The 15,661-nt window shown below is 60.9% G+C and overlaps 1 protein-coding gene across 1 annotated transcript in view; it reads left to right on the top strand.

Moving 5' to 3' along the window:
* Window positions 1-12,843, top strand: part of ZNF609 (zinc finger protein 609) — a 41,438-nt gene extending 28,595 nt beyond the window's left edge. Inside the window, exons 2-9 of the mRNA XM_084267958.1 lie at window positions 773-998; window positions 7,653-7,740; window positions 8,034-10,386; window positions 10,686-11,052; window positions 11,142-11,317; window positions 11,794-12,010; window positions 12,095-12,173; window positions 12,327-12,843. Of these exons, the coding sequence (XP_084124084.1) occupies window positions 773-998; window positions 7,653-7,740; window positions 8,034-10,386; window positions 10,686-11,052; window positions 11,142-11,317; window positions 11,794-12,010; window positions 12,095-12,168 (3,501 nt within the window). The 3' untranslated portion in view covers window positions 12,169-12,173; window positions 12,327-12,843. The remainder of the gene's footprint in view (window positions 1-772; window positions 999-7,652; window positions 7,741-8,033; window positions 10,387-10,685; window positions 11,053-11,141; window positions 11,318-11,793; window positions 12,011-12,094; window positions 12,174-12,326) is intronic.
* Window positions 12,844-15,661: the final 2,818 nt, after the last annotated feature.

The following is a 15,661-nucleotide window of genomic DNA, read 5'->3' as shown; positions in this document are numbered from 1 at the left end:
CTGGCATCTGCCAGCGTGGCAGAGCCGCCAAGGACCTTGGCTTGTCAGCGTGGGGTGACTTGGCTGGAGTTTCACTTGGCGCCGTTGGCTCGTTGGCTTTCCAAACCCGGCTCTGGCCAGGAGATGTGGTTTCCATGTGCAAGGAGAGGACAGTGCCTGGCGCGGTTGGCTCAGCCATGGATCGGGCTTGGATGCTTGCACGGAGAAGGGGGACGTGATCTCAATGATGCCTGCACCTTCAGCTGGCCACAGGGTAGATCGGGGAGGAGGAGGATGTTGGTGTTCCTGGGCGCTGGAGGGAGAGCTCCTTGTTCCTCCTGTCCTGCCAGTTGAGCAGAAGCCTGTAATTGAATTTTTTTAAATTCTAATGAGCCATCAGGTCCAAAGTCGTTGGCTGTGGTTAACATCAGAGCAGTAGCCAAAAGCCACCCTGACCCAGGATGATTACCCTGGCAGGAGCTGCAGGGGAAGGAACTTGGCACAGCCTCTGTGAGCAGGAGGGCAGATATCTCCTGCGGACGGGTTTTTGGGTGTGATCCGCGCGACTACAAAGCGCCGGCTCCGCAGGGTTACGTGGGGATGGGCACGCCAGGCTGGGAGAGACCTGCCAGATCCTTCTCCTGCCACGGGGTGTGGGACCCAAGCTGCCTGCTGGCACAGGCACGGAGAAGGTGCCAGCCTTGAGGTTCTCCAGGAATGCAGATGCGCGTTGATACTCGCTCTCCTCCCCGTGTTCCCCCACGCTGACCGGCGTGTTTCTCCTTCTCCACAGATGGAGTCTCCGGTCTCCACGCCTGCAGTGTTGCCCTTGCACCTCCTTGTCCCCGTGGTCAACAATGACATCTCGTCGCCTTGCGAGCAGATCATGGTACGCACCCGCTCGGTGGGAGTCAACACCTGCGACGTGGCCCTGGCCACCGAGCCCGAGTGCCTGGGCCCCTGCGAGCCCGGGACCAGCGTGAACCTGGAGGGCATCGTCTGGCAGGAGACAGAGGATGGTAAGTGCCACCAGAGAGTTCTTTCTTCTCCTGTGATGTCGTGTCAGAGTCGTGGCAGTCCCTTCCTCCCCGTGTCCCTGCTGTGGGGCATGTCCTGGGCATGTCCACATCATCTGGGTGATGAGACCACTGAGGAGCCCTTGATTTGTCCAGCCAAAACTCACATCAGCCCCATGTGTTGCGTTACCCCCTTGCCCAGCTGGCAATAACCAGAGCTGCTGTTTCCTGCCCTTCTGTAAGACCTGATTGGTTTTGGAGGCACCATCGGAACGGCTGTGCCGACCCACGTGGGAACTCAACGTGGGCGACTTTGGTTCTGCTCAGCTCCCCCCAGGCCTGTCACAAAACCACTCAGACCCTGGGAAGCAGCAGAAATCTCCTGCTGGATTCAAAAACCCCAGCAGAGCTTTCAAAATCGGCTCGGTGGGAGATGGGGCTCTGGTCTCCTTGCCAAACCAATTGAACCTGCTTTCTTCTCCTCCCTCCGGAGCTTGTCTCGTCTGTGCACAGCTTGGTTTGCTTTCCCAGGTCCTTTGATGGGCTTTCGTTGCTCTTGGGGTTCTGCCAAGTAGCACAGGGATGAATAGGTGGCTCAGCGGACCGTGGCGAGGGCTGGAACCCAGCCTTCCCTCCAGCCTCGTTGGGATGCTGGAGGTTTCTGCTTCAGGGGGCTCGGGGTGAGCTCCTCCTCCTTGGGTCTGGCTTCAGCTGGGGTCTGGAAGCAGAAATGAAGCCTGGAAACCTAAAAGTGAGAAGGGGCAGCGGAGTTGGAGGTCAGATGATGGTTCACCTCTGCCTGGTAGCCAAGAGCTCCTCTTGGACGTCTGCTCCTGCCCTCCCATCGCTGCTGTGTGTAGGCAGCGAAGCTGTTGGCCATGACCCCCTGGCCACTCCTCATGCGATGGTCTTCGCTATCTTTGTTCTCTCTGGTGGAAGCTGAACTGAAACGCACGTTCACACCAGCTGCTGCTGGGGTTGTCCCTTCTTACCCTGTGCTTTGGAGTGATGGGGATGAGCCCAGTTTGCCTTTCCTCTCTCCCTACTGGGAAACTGGTTTTGAAGCTGCAGTTGACACGGGGCTGAGTGCTGCTGTGACTCCCCATGTGGAGCTGGGGACCACCAGAATTGTTCCTGTTGGGAAAAGCATCATGAACTGGGAAGAGAGGAGTGCAGAGACCACGCTGGGGGAGGCTGCTAGCTTGGGGTGGGGGACCTCCACTCTTCCTACCCTCTGCTCCTCACTATCTGTCCAGTATGGACAAACTCATCCCCATTGAGGCAGCCTGGAGCTGTCAGTTGGTTTTTTCTTCTTTCTGCTGCTCCAAGGCAGGAAGATGCCCCCATGATGTACAACCAGACCCAAGGATCCTCTTCTCTGAGCTTTAACTTGCTGGTGGGGACAAGGAAACGCAACATGCGGGCAGTCAGGGCTGGAGGATCTGCTGAGGTGATCTGCTTGGAGGAAACCTCTGCATGGTCTTTGCCCCCACGGATGTGCCATCCTGGTGTGATTTCCTGTGACCCACAAGCTCTGGAGCTGTGGAGTTGGCTGAAAAATCCCAGGACTGCTGGACACCCCATGGGCAGGGTGAAGCTGATGAGAGCTTGGACCTCCTAAGAGGCTTCTGTTGGACAGAGGTGCCCACCTGGCTGTGCCAGGAGGGACCACCAGACCACCCTGAGTGGAAAAATACCCTCCCCTCCCACCTGGCCTGGAGTCGGTGACATGGGAGAGGGTCCTTCTCCACCAGCTGCTGCTTGGTGATGGCTTTTACGGCCAGCTCTGCAGAAGACAAACCCCACCTTTGCCTTGTTTCGCTTCTGGTCTCCTCAGTGTGTTGGCTCCTGGCCAGAAGTGAGAAGTCCAGGTGGAACAGTCCTTTCTTCTTGCTGGGTGTCTCTCTCCTGCCTTCCCATCATTGATGGGGGCAAAGGGGTCGAGGGTGCCTGGAAGAACATCTCTCCTCCTATGCTGGAGGAGATGCTGGACCTGACTGTCTGAAGCTGGAGCTCGTAAAATGCATAGGGATGCAGCAAGCATCCTTGCCCAAAGGATACAGAGGAGAAGGTCACACCAAAGGCATGTCTACGAAGCCAGCTGAGGTGCTGCCAGCACCTGTGAGCAGAGGAAGGCCTTGTGGTTCTTCAGCCAGAGCTCCCTTTCTGTAGGATGTGGTGTTTGGGGTGGCCACAGGGTGTGAAACTGGGAAAAAAGGCTCCTAAAGCCAAAGCCTGGCAGCATTGGAGGGACCTCGGAAGGACATGCTGGAGCTGACCCCTCTGAGATGGGAGCATGAAGCTCTGAGGACCCTCACGACGTCTCTTCTGCCTCAGACACCGGCTTCCTCCTCTCCCTGCTCTGGAAAACCCACGGTGAGACCACTGTTGCCTCCACAGTCATCCTGGTGCCGGTTCATGGTCCATCTGCTCCACCACAGCTCCAGGTTGGTGGTGGGTTGAGGTCCCCCCTTGCCAGCAGCCAGCAGTGGTTGTATGGACCCTTCTGTGGCTGCGCTGGTGACGCTCTCCGCCTGCCAAGCCCATCTTGAGCTTTACTGCGATGCCCTCGGTGGGAGCAGCCAGCTCAGCAGTTCCCCTCATCCTGTGAGGTGGGATTCTGGTCTCCAGGAGCTGTTATGGGATCTCAAGGGATCGCTCTGCTCGTTTGCCTCGTTAGCTGCCATGTCTCCCCCACCCATCCTCCATAGAGCTGGTGTCACCTGGCTTGGAGCACGTCACCTCCTGGCATGGTGCTGGTGCTGATGTGACCCAACCAAGGGTCACATCACACCCACATTGGGTGTGCAGACCCTGTCTCCTCATCCCTTCCTCCAGCAGCAAGTTGCCTGTGGCCAATCATGGCTCACTCCAGGGGTTTGGATTGAGCTTTCACAAACATCTCCTGAGGATGTGGTGGAGCGTGAGTGTCCTTGGGGTCTGCAGATGCCATCATGGATGTGTCCTCACATGCAACAGGAGAGATGCTGTAGGTTGGGAGAAGATGGGGAAGGTTTTGGGGGATGAGGGCAAAGACCAGGAGATTCTACCACGACTGCAAGGACACCTGACCCCAAATTTGCAGGCTCTACACGTTGAACAGGCTGCCACATTGTCACCTGCAGCTGTCGGCGGTGACTCCGGTTGCTCTTTGCCCCTGGGGATGCTCTGAAGGGGAGGATGCACCCAGATTGCACTGTTGATGGGTAGGCTTTGGGACATCAGGGGGTGACACCACCCCGTTTCTCAGAGCTGCAGGTGCTTAGACCCAGGAACAGGGGGCGAGGTGTTAGGGTGACGCTGAAGGGCCGGGAGCAGGACCAGGGATATCTCATGGGCTTTGATGGTGTTTTCCAAAGCAACAAGTAGTTGTAAATCCCCCCCAAGGTTGGTGGGCATCTTTATCTGAAGGTTCTGGAGATGCTGTGCCCAGCTTCCCTGGAGCTGGGGTGCTTTTGGTTCCTCTGCCTCCCTTCTCTGGGGGCATCACACCGGGACATCAAGCTGGGCTGCTTGGGGCTGTGATGCTGTGGTCGTGCTCTGCATGTCCCACCAAGCCTTGAGAGGCACTGTGGTCCCCAACATCCTGGAGGTGTCTTCTGTGTGAATCTCAGGCTGTGGGGAGGGTGCTGTGGTGCCCAGGCCCGCACAGGATGAGGTCAGGACCTCATCACCCTGTTGAAGGTGGGCGCTTGGGCAGGGTTTGGGCAGCAGAGGGTGCTGGGTGTGTTCAGCAGGTCCTGGCAGACTAAATTCTGTGGGAAGCCTGTTCCATGGGATTAGCACCCAGTGTTGTGACTTCCCACCATCACTTTGGTCCCCGGGACCCCCCGACGCAGCCTGGCTGGCTCCCTGTCCTTTGGTGGGACCCAAGCCGAAGGTTTCCCTGCTGCTTTTTCCGTGCTTCAGCATCAGAGGCCACTCCCATCCGCTGGAAGAGCAGTGACAGAAGCCCACCACCCATCCCTGAGTGGTTGAGCAGAAGGATCCTGTCTCCCCCTGCTCCTGGACACCTTTGAGAAGACACCAGAAGCTGCCCCATGTTGGATGGAACCAGCTCCAGCCACCTCTGGGACGGACCCATCGTTGACCAAGGCTGAGCCCGTTGGAGACAACAGCAGCACCCCTGGGATGTGCTTAACCGAGGGTTGAAGATGCTGGGGGGGTGGATTGGAATGTGAGAGGAACCACGGTGCTGCCCTGGGTCTGAGCAGTAGGAGGTGCTCCAGAAGAGATGCCCCTGTGGCCTGTGGAGAAGATCATGGTGGAGCAGATTGTCCCCCTGCAGCCCATGGAAGAGGACGGGGAGCAGAGACCCCACCTGCAGCCCATGCAGAGGCCCCACGCTGGAGCAGGTGGGGACATACAGAAGACACTGTGACCCACGTTGCAACAAACTCCTGGCAAACTCCGGAGCAGCTTTGCTGGGGGGTGACATGGAGATGCAGGTTTGCTGGAGAGGTGACATGGGAGATGTTCTACCAGGCACCCGCGCGGTCCCTGTGATGCTTGAGGACCTGGAGACAGCTTGGTAGCATCATGGATGGATGGTGTGGTGTTGAGGCACATGCTGGACATGCTCACTGTGGGTGTTGGCACCCTGGTTTCTCAGCAGGCTTTTGAGGTTTTGGATGGGCTTGGAGCTTCATCTTTCCAAAGGGGGGTGTCCCAGCTCCGTCAGGCTGGGATGCTGAGCAGTTTGCACCCGGATTTGGATGCTGCCCTTTGCTTAAGAGCTGTAAAGGTGCCACTTTACCCACAAACCCAGGTGTCACCAGAGTTACCTGGGTGAGATCCCTTCTCTGTGAGAGCATCTCCAGCCTGAGGGACGTGAGGACGTTGCCTGCTCATCATCCTGCCGCCGGAGCGGGTGAAAAAAGCCGCTTAGGATCTATCCCTGGGGTTTAAATTGTCCTGGGTTATTGTGGGAGGATTAGGAGGGGATTTGGGATGATTGGTTGCAGCGGGTTAAATATAGGCTGGTGTGTGGCGGGGGGATGGCGCTCCAGCCAGGAAGGCAGGGAGAAGGGGAGGGATGGAAGGACGGCGGCGCCCTGGCTCCCTGCTCCCCTTTGGCTCCCATCTCCTCCCGCCGTGGCACATCTTGTCCCTCGTGGCGTGGCCCTGGCTGCACAGGGGCCTCAGGTGGCTCCTTGCATGGTCCCCTCCCAGTGCTGCATGGTCCTTGCTGGTGGCACAGCAGGGTTGAACCCAGTTTGGGGCTGCCAGCCCCTCGGCGGTCACCCAGACCCTGGGGACTCGGTGCCCTGGGGACAGCAGGTTGGGCTGTGGGATGCGTCCTGGGGTTTAAGGAAAGGGGGGGGGAAAGGCTCCCCCCAACCTGCTGCAGAGACCTGCACTGGGAGGCCTGAGGGGTGAGGACCTGGAACCAGCAGCCCCCTCTATCCCAGAGTTGGTTTCATGGCTCGTTGTCTCCTGCATTGCGTTGGGGCAGGTTCCCGGCACCTCTCTGAAGACAGGACCTGGCCTCACCTCCTCCTGAGCCGGAGGTCTCGACTGGGGGCTGGCACCACGTCTGCCACGACCTGCTCCCACCACAGCACCCAGCCTGTTCCAGGAGGAGAAGGAGGAGAAGGAGGAGACCCACATTTCATTTCTCTCCCCGAAGGAGACCCGTGTGTCCGACCTTGTATTTTATCCGTGCTTTATCCCGCAGCTGGCTGCTGGCACGGCACCACGGGGGCCGCGGGCTCAGATTTATGGACGTGCTTCAGGCACAGCTGCTCCGGGCTCCCTCTGCTCCATCCATCTCCTGTGGCTGTGTGTATATCTCACTGCACTCCTCAGCCCTGGCAAACGAGTTTCCCAGCTCCGCTCACCAGTCACATCAGAACCAGAGTGGTTTGTGATGGGGGGGACACAGCTGGGTGATGCTGAGGAAGATGTCACCCGCCACGCCTCCAAGGAGAGATGCTGAGCACTTGCATCCTCTGCCTGAGCCAGGCTGGGCTGGAAAAGCTGGGAGCCACTGAGTTTTCCCACCCCTCTGTGCCTTTGCTCCATGATGGAAGAGGAGATACGGCTCTGTGGATGGTTCTCCAGGCAGAGCTACTGTGCTGACGGGGCTCTGGGGGTTGCAGGAGCAAAGCAAAGCCGGGGGACACGAGGGCTGTCCTGCCCCCCCTGCGAGGTTGGGGTTCCTGCCGGGGTGCTCGCCTGTGTGGGGATGCCGAGCTCAGCTTGCCATCTAGTGGCAATCACGGCCCTTTCAAGGGAGCCAGGGGGCTCCTGGCTGCACATGGTGGGCACAGCCCTGCCAGGGGCTGCAGCTTCCTGACAGGACCCCCGGCCTTGGTGGGGCTGTCTGCGTCATCCCCCGTGCCCCAGGATTGCTGTCTCATCCCTGCCCAACCACACATGGAGCCACCATGGATCTTGAGCCCCCAACCCCAAATCTTGCAGCCCCTCAAGGGTTGCTGGGTTTTGGTGAGGTTGGGTGAGGGGAGATCATCACCTCTCCTGGGGTCTCACTTCTCCCCAGAGCCCAACTCCTCCTTTTCGCCTTTCTCTGGTGCCCGCTCCTGCCTGTCCCAGGGGGCAGAGCAGCCTTCACCCTGGCACCCAAGGCTGGGGGGGGGGGGGGGAGGAAGACACCACTGGGTGACCCCTGGCTGACCATCTCCCCTCACCTTACAGGTATGCTGGTGGTCAACGTCACGTGGAGGAACAAGACGTACGTGGGGACGCTGCTGGACTGCACGCAGCACGACTGGGCACCCCCCAGGTAAGCAGCTACCGGGGTTTGGCAGCACCATCTCAGCACCCCCACAGTCCCCATGGCACCCGGTGGGGCTGCACCCAGGGGTGGCATCTCCTCCTTGCTCAACCCAGATGGCTTTTTGTCCCCACAGCCGCTCATCCTGGAGACGGTTGAGCATTTCCTGGTGGATCTCTGGTTGCTCCGTGCTGGAGCGGTAGGAGGGTGGGATTGGGAGCGAGGGGAGGGGGGATTCCCTGCCGTGCAGTGGGACACGGATGTGTCACTCCAGTAAAACCTCTTTGTCCCCTTCCTGGCAGGTTCTGCGACTCTCCCACCAGCGACCTGGAGATGCGCAACGGCCGGGGCAGGGGCAAGCGCATGCGCCCCAACAGCAACACCCCTGTGAACGAGACGGCCGCCGCCTCGGACAGCAAAGGGACCAGCAACAGCAGCAAGACCCGGGCAGGAGCCAACAGCAAAGGGCGCCGGGGAAGCCAGAACTCCTCGGACCACCGCACGCCGCCCGGCGGCACGGCGGAGGACGTGAAGGCCAGCCCCTCGTCCGTCACCAAGAGGAAGAGCAAACCCCTCTCTGACATGGAGCTCAACTCCAGCTCGGAGGACTCCAAGGGCAGCAAACGCATCCGCACCAACTCGATGGGCTCGGCAGCCGTACCGCCCGCCGCCGTCAAGGTGGAACCGGCCGTGCTGGACCGAAACTGCCCTTCTCCCATCCTCATCGACTGTCCCCACCCAAACTGCAACAAGAAGTACAAGCACATCAACGGGCTGAAGTACCACCAGGCCCACGCACACACAGACGACGACAGCAAGCTGGAGGCGGATGTGGACAGTGAGTACGGCGAGGAGCCCGCCCTGCACACGGACATGGCGAGCTGCAATGGCGCCGCCGCCTCTCAGAAGGGCTCGCTCTCCCCGGCCCGCTCAGCCACCCCCAAGGTGCGTTTGATGGAGCCCCACAGTCCCTCCCCATCTAGCAAGTTCAGCGCCAAGGTCCCCTGCAAGAAGAAGCTGGGTGGGGAAGGAGACACCGACCCGGGTGCTCTGTCCAATGATGGCTCTGAGGATGGTCCCTCGGTGGCCGATGAGACGAGCAATGATGGCTTCGACTCACTGGAGAAGCGATGTGTGGATAAGGACAAGTCCAAGAAGGCATCCGGTGCAAAGCCGGAGAAGATCCCTTCCAAAAGCTTGAAGTCAGCCAGGCCCATTGCTCCAGCCATCCCCCCACAGCCCATTTACACCTTCCAGACAGCCACCCTCACCACAGCCGCCCCTGGATCCTCCGCGGGCCTGGCCACCACCGTGGTCCAGCCCATGCCCAACAGCCCACAGCTCAAACCCATCCAGCCCAAGCCCACAGTGATGGGCGAGCCCTTCGCCGTCAACCCCGCCCTCACCCCTTCCAAGGAGAAAAAGAAGAAGGATAAGAAGAAGAAGGAGCCCAAGGAGGTGGAAAACCCCCTGACTCCTGGCAAAGCCTGCAGGGCTGAGGAAGGCAAGAGCCCCTTCCGGGGGGAATCGGGCGAGCTGGGGGTGAAAGGCGAGGGGCTGCTCAACGGCTCGTCCGACCCCCACCAGAGCCGGCTCGCCAGCATCAAGGCTGAAGCGGATAAAATCTACAGCTTCACCGACAACGCCCCCAGCCCCTCCATCGGCGGTGCCAGCAGGCTGGAGAACACCAACCCAGCCCAGCCCATGACCCCGCTGCACGTCGTCACCCAGAACGGGGCCGAGGCGAGCTCGGTGAAGACCAACAGCCCGGCTTACTCGGACATCTCTGATGCTGGGGAGGATGGGGAGGGCAAGCTGGAGAGCGTGAAGGCCAAGGATCCGGAACAGCTGGTCAAGGAAGGCGCCAAAAAAGCTCTTTTCCCCCCACAACCACAGAGTAAAGAGTCTCCCTACTACCAAGGCTTCGAAACCTACTACTCCCCTGGCTACCCTCAGGCAAGCCCGGGGCCCCTGAACCCCGGCGGCCAGGCCGCAGCCGAGACACAGGCCTTGAAGCTCAAGAAGGACGAGGAGCAGGAGAACCCCGAGGTGAAGGTGAAGAGCGAAGGCTGCGAAGAGAAGAAGTCGGAGCTCGGCGGCTCCAGCCAGCAGCCCTCGGTCATCCAGCAGCGTCCCAACATGTACATGCAGTCCCTCTACTACAACCAGTACGCCTACGTGCCCCCCTACGGCTACAATGAGCAGGGCTACCATGCTCACCTCCTGAGCACCAACCCTGCCTACCGCCAGCAGTACGAGGAGCAGCAGAAGCAGCGGCAGAGCCTGGAGCAGCAGCAGCAGCGAGGGCTGGAGAAGAAAACAGAGCTGGGCTTGAAGGAGAGGGAAGCAGCGCTCAAAGAGGAGTGGAAGCAAAAGCCGCCCATGCCCCCAACCCTCACCAAGGCTCCAAGCCTCACGGACCTCGTCAAGTCAGGGCTGAGCAAGGCCAAAGACCAGGGAGGTCCTGACATGGCCAAATCTGTCATCATCCCCAAACTGGAGGACTCGGCCAAGCTGTCTGGCAGCCAGGTCACCGAGGGGCTCAAGGTGAAACTGAGTGAGACCACCCACCTTGGGAAGGAGCCCACCGAGACCAAGGCTGGCTCCGAGTGCGGCCGGCAAGCAGAGGTGGACCCTGTGCTCTGGTACAGACAGGTAATGCCCGCCCAGCAGTGGGTGGGCTTTCTCTTGGAGGAAGCCCCTCACCATGGTTTTGCTGGGAATGTCACCATAGAGAACATGCATTGTCCTCCATGCTTGTGGTGGGAATCCATGAGGTTCCCTTGGGGCTCCATGAGGTTCCATGAGGTTCCTTTGGGAGGCCACATGTGGGCCAAGGAGAGCCCGGGGAAGGGGGGTGAGGGAGTCGCTGGTCTCCTCCAAATCCAGGCTGGTTTTGGGAGAGGCAGGGCTGGGGGAAGCAGCCACTCTGATGGTTGGGCTGTTTCTTGCAGGAAGCTGAGCCCCGGATGTGGACCTACGTGTACCCGGCCAAGTACTCGGACATCAAGACAGAGGACGAGCGGTGGAAAGAGGAGAGGGACCGAAAGTTGAAGGAAGAAAGAAATCGAAGCAAAGAAGCCTCGTCCAAGGAGGATGGGAAGGAGAGCACCAGCTCTGAGTGCAAACTGACCCCCACCGAGGAGGCTCGCATGGTGGGGAAGGACCCCAGACCCAGCGTCCACGTCCCTGTGTCATCCCCCCTCACGCAGCATCAGTCCTACATCCCCTACATGCACGGCTACTCCTACAGCCAGTCGTACGACCCCAACCACCCCAGCTACCGGGCCATGCCCACCGTCATGATGCAGAATTACCCAGGTAGGGAGCTGTGGGACCAGCCCAGAGCCATGTGCTCCTTCTGTGCTGCCCAGAGCCTCCTGGTGCCCTGATTTGCTTTCTCTCCCCAGGCTCATACCTTCCCTCCAGCTACTCCTTCTCTCCGTACGGGAGCAAAGCGTCCGGCAGCGATGACAGCGACAAGTCCCGAGCCAGCCCCAGCGTGAGCTGTAAATCCAGCTCGGAGTCCAAGGCCCTGGACATCCTGCAGCAGCACGCCAGCCACTACAAGAGCAAGTCGCCCACGGTGAGTGTGGGGAAGGCGCTGGCTTGGTCCAGCTCTGTGCATGGGCTGTGGGATGGGCACCCACATCCCTTCGCCAGCCCCGAGCAGCTCTGCCTGTGGTGGGGTTTTTGCCAATCCTGGTGCTTGTAGGAGATGTGGGGCTGAGGAGTGATCCCACAGCACAACCCCATGGGGCAGGGCTGGCCCAGAGGAGAACCGAGGCTCCTCCAGGCCCTGCAGCCACCGGATGACACTTATCCTCAACCCTGGGAGGGCTCATGGGTGGGATGCAGGAGCTGTCTCCATCCCACAGGTCACAAGCTGCCTGAAACCTGTGTCTGCCCTGCTGCTTTTGGGCTGGTCACCAGCCATCCCCTCACCTCCCAGCAGCGTGGTGGGGAGCCTGTGGGCAAGGGCAGTGAGAGCAGCGTCCCACCGGGGCAGCCCTGGGGCGGCAGGTGGTGTCCCTCTGTGTGGATCATCTGTCTTCTCTCCAGATAAGTGAGAAGACGTCTCAGGAGCGGGACCGCGGCGGCTGCGGGGTGGTGGGAGGCAGCGGGAGCTGTAGCAGCGTCGGAGGAGCCGGCGGGGCGGAGAGGAGCTCAGACCGGCCCCGCACCTCTCCCTCTCAGCGCCTGCTCTCAACACATCACCACCACCACCACCTCGGGTACTCGCTGCTGCCGGCACAGTACAACCTGCCCTATGCAACAGGTGAGAGCCGTGTTCCGGCGCTTCCCGGCTCCCCGGCGGAGCTGGGAGCCTGTCCTGGCTCCTGACACCACGTCTCCTCCGCAGGTCTCTCCTCCACAGCCATCGTTGCCAGCCAGCAAGGCTCTGCTCCCTCCCTGTACCCACCTCCCCGGAGGTGAGACCGGTAAGGCCGCCGGCGTGACCACCGCCCCGCTGTGCGCTGGGTGATGTGCTGGGGTGGGGTGGGGGTGGGGGGCCCAGGATGGGTGCCCAGGGCGGGTGGGCGCCCTCGAGGGTGCAGCGGGTTCAGAGCTGACTTGCCCTTGGGTCGTGGCAGGACGTGACGCGCCGGGACGCCTGGGCTGTACCAGACATGTGACTGGCTCACATGGGGAAGCGCCGGAGACTCCTTTAGACATCAGTTGAATGGTGTTAATTGTTCTGCTTGACGTTCCTGCCGCGAGCCGAGGCAGACTGTCTTCTCCCCACCGTCGGACACACACTGACCCCCCCCCACACACACACCCTCCCCTTGCTCAGCGGGCGAGCTGGTACCTGCAGGAATATTTATTCTACTGGGCACCGGCGCTGGGGATGGAGGTGGCTCGGCGCTGGCCTGGTGCGTATGAAGAGGAAACGGAAGCACTGAGGTTTCTCGATGGATTTGGGACCCCGCCGTGTCTCTGTGAGCCACTGTGTCACCATGGGGCTGAGCGTCACCATGGGACTGAGCGTCACCATGGGGCTGAGCACCACAGGACTTGGGATGGGCCAGGCCACTGCCTCCTGCCAGCTCCAGGCTGGGCTGAGCGTGCGGGGCCGGGCCGGCCGGCGAGCCGCAGTCTCAGGAAAGGAAGGGCGGTGTGGGAAGGCTGGTGCGAGCCAGGGGGGAAGGGGGGGACATCAGCCTGGGCAGAGAGGGCTGTGGGGCATGGGGGACACACTGCATTTGGGGTGCACCCTCTCCCAGCCCCATGGCACCCACTGCCCTGGGCCTGTGCGGGCAGGAGCTGCCAGCGCATGGGCAAAGGCCAGAGCAGTGGGTTGGGGGGAGCCGGGGGCTGCTCTTGGCCTGGGTGAAGCAGCTTCTGTGTCCTCCCCACCCCCTCTGCGTGGTTGGGGCTTTGGGGGGCTGCACCCATCACCCAGCCAGCTGCCAGGGTTTCCCCCTCCCCAGTGCCTTGCACAGTCCAGAACCTCCTGAAGCTCCTGTCTGTGGCTTTTGAGTTGGTTTCTGAGCTGTGACTCTGCAGTTCCCCCCTCCCCGCACCCCCCCCAGCCTTTCCTCTGTCCCCCCAACCCCAGCCAGTGCTCCCCAGTTTCCAAGCAGTGCATCCTGCTGGGCTGGGCTTGTGGGGGGACGAGGGCTGCGGCTCCCCTTTGCATCCACCTTCTGCTTTCAGGCGGTTTCCCCAGGCTCTGCCGGAGCCTGGCGAGGAACATGCGTGACCAGGGCCAGAGGCTCATGGGGGCCAGGCCGGGCCCTGCTCCAGCCTTGTGCCAGGGTTCCTGGCACCGGGCACTGGCAGAAGCTGGTTCCTGCTCCTGGCTGCTCCCTGGCACCTGAGGACAGGGGCTTTCTGGTCCTCTGCCCACCCCAGCCCCGAGCGGCTCTCCCCAGGCCGATGCTCTACCTCGGCCCCGCAGCAGCTGGGCCGCCCCAGCTCTGGCCCTGCGGTTCCCCGCTGCCCAGCCGGGGGGAGCACGGCAGGGGGGCCATCAGTCTCGGTTGTGTGTGTGTGTGTCCGTGTCCCCGCGTCACACCCGGCCCCGAGGGGCTGCTGTACGGGATGCTCTGCCTGCCGGGCTCTGTACATACTGTAAAAAGCAATTGTTTGAAAGCTGTTGTTTTGGGTTTTGTTTTCTTTCCCTGTTAGCCCACCCCCTCCCCCCCCCCCCCCCGCCCCATCCCACTTTACCCAGTTGGAGAGGAGGCGCCCGCTGGTCTCAGTGTGGCCGCAGTCTGCTTGTGTTGGGCCACCCAGTTTTCTTCTGCTCTTCGTTGTCTTTGGCAGGAGCCGGTGTGGGGGCCACGTGCCCCCCACACTCCCCAGGAGCAGGGCAGGTGATGCTGAGCGGTGGCTCTGATCCCCTTCATCCCTCCCCTGCTCCCCCCAGGCCGGTGCTGGGGACCAGAGTGGGATGATGTGGGAGCCCCGCAGCCCATGGAGGAGCATCCCAGCTGGTCCATTGGCTCCCAGCCCGGAGGAGGGTGTCCGGGCTGGGCAGGGGGTGCCGCAGGCTTTACCTGCAGTTGAAGGGGTTTGGGGGTATTTTGGGGGGGGGGGGGGAGGGGGCTACTCCCCATCTTCCCAGTTGGGTCCCAGTTGAGTCTCCCTTTAGATGTTAAACAACGGTTTAAGCAGAATAGGTTTGAGGTTTGGCGGTTTTTCTCGGGTTTCCCTGGTCAGCTCTCCCTGTGGGGCTGGCACCCCGGCCCTCTGCGGCGGTGCCGCTCCCCTGCCCATGGGGTGGGTGCCCCATGTCCCCCCACCCCATCCCACCCCGCCCCAGCCCTCCGGGCCCCGCGGGCGGCCGGCCAGGGCGTCAAACCGTTGGTGTTTATAGCTCTCGTTTCCATTGGCGTTGCTGTGTTGGGTTTCATTTCAGTCTTCCTGACTCTGCCCTTCTGTAAAGTGTACATTATTCCCAGTTCCTTGTTTTTTATATATATATATATAAATATATATATATACAAACTGTACTCTTCTTGCCTTTGTACATTTGGGCAGGGAGGGAGAATAAATCTTTTTAAGAGACAATCACAAACCTGTGAGGGTGGCTTTTTCTTCCTGCTCCTGGTCCTTCGTCTCCCCAAACACTGGAGAGGGGAGGTTCCCCCTGCTCCAGGGTATCCGAGGGGGCTCTGCAGACACATGGGAGCCGCTCGCTGTCCCCTCCAGGCTCCACACACAGCTCTGCCCGTGGACGATGCAGCTGGTTTTGGGTAAGAACCACCCCCAGGCTTGAACCCTGGGTACCCCCAAGGTGTCCCACTTGGCAAAGCTCATCTCTTCCCAGTAAACCCAGAGGCACCTTTGGGATTTTCCACTCTGAGACACCTGGAGTTCTTGGAGCGAGCCCAGCAGCCCCGGGGCCGAGCAGCGCTGACACAGAGTAGGGACCAGCTCCTGCACGGAGCACTGGGAACATCACACCTGCCCAGCAGCTACCAGCAGTGAGGAAAGAGCAGAGAGGCTCCCAGCCCCTGGTGCTGGGGACATCCCTCCCCCTGAGGAGGGGAAAGGGGGGTCAGAAACACTCCAGGGGCACCTGGCAGCCCAGGGAGAGCTCAAACACAGCTGGTTCAAGAGCCAGAAGTAGAACTTGGCCCAGCAAGGCCCCCACCTCCTCCCTGCCTGGGAACCCCAGGGGTCCCGTGGTTAAAGCTGGGGCAGGGATGGTCCTCAGGGTTCAATGCCCCGATGAGGAGCGAGTAGAGGCACCGGCCCTTCTGTTCCTCGGAGGGGAAGAGGAGGGGAAGAGGAGGGAGAGAGAGACACAAACTTTAGGATGATTTATTCACACCAACTTGTGCCCCAGCCCCACCTTTTTTTCCCCCAAAACAGAGAGCACTGCCCAGCTCGTTTATGGCATGGCTCAGCTTTAGCCTTTAACACCCCTCTCCACGGCAGGGCAGGAGCACAACAAAGCACACGGGGACAGTTCCAC

Source organism: Gallinula chloropus (assembly GCF_964237585.1).
Source record: "Gallinula chloropus genome assembly, chromosome: 9".
Taxonomy (NCBI): domain Eukaryota; kingdom Metazoa; phylum Chordata; class Aves; order Gruiformes; family Rallidae; genus Gallinula; species Gallinula chloropus.
This window is presented reverse-complemented; position numbering and strand designations above follow the sequence as displayed.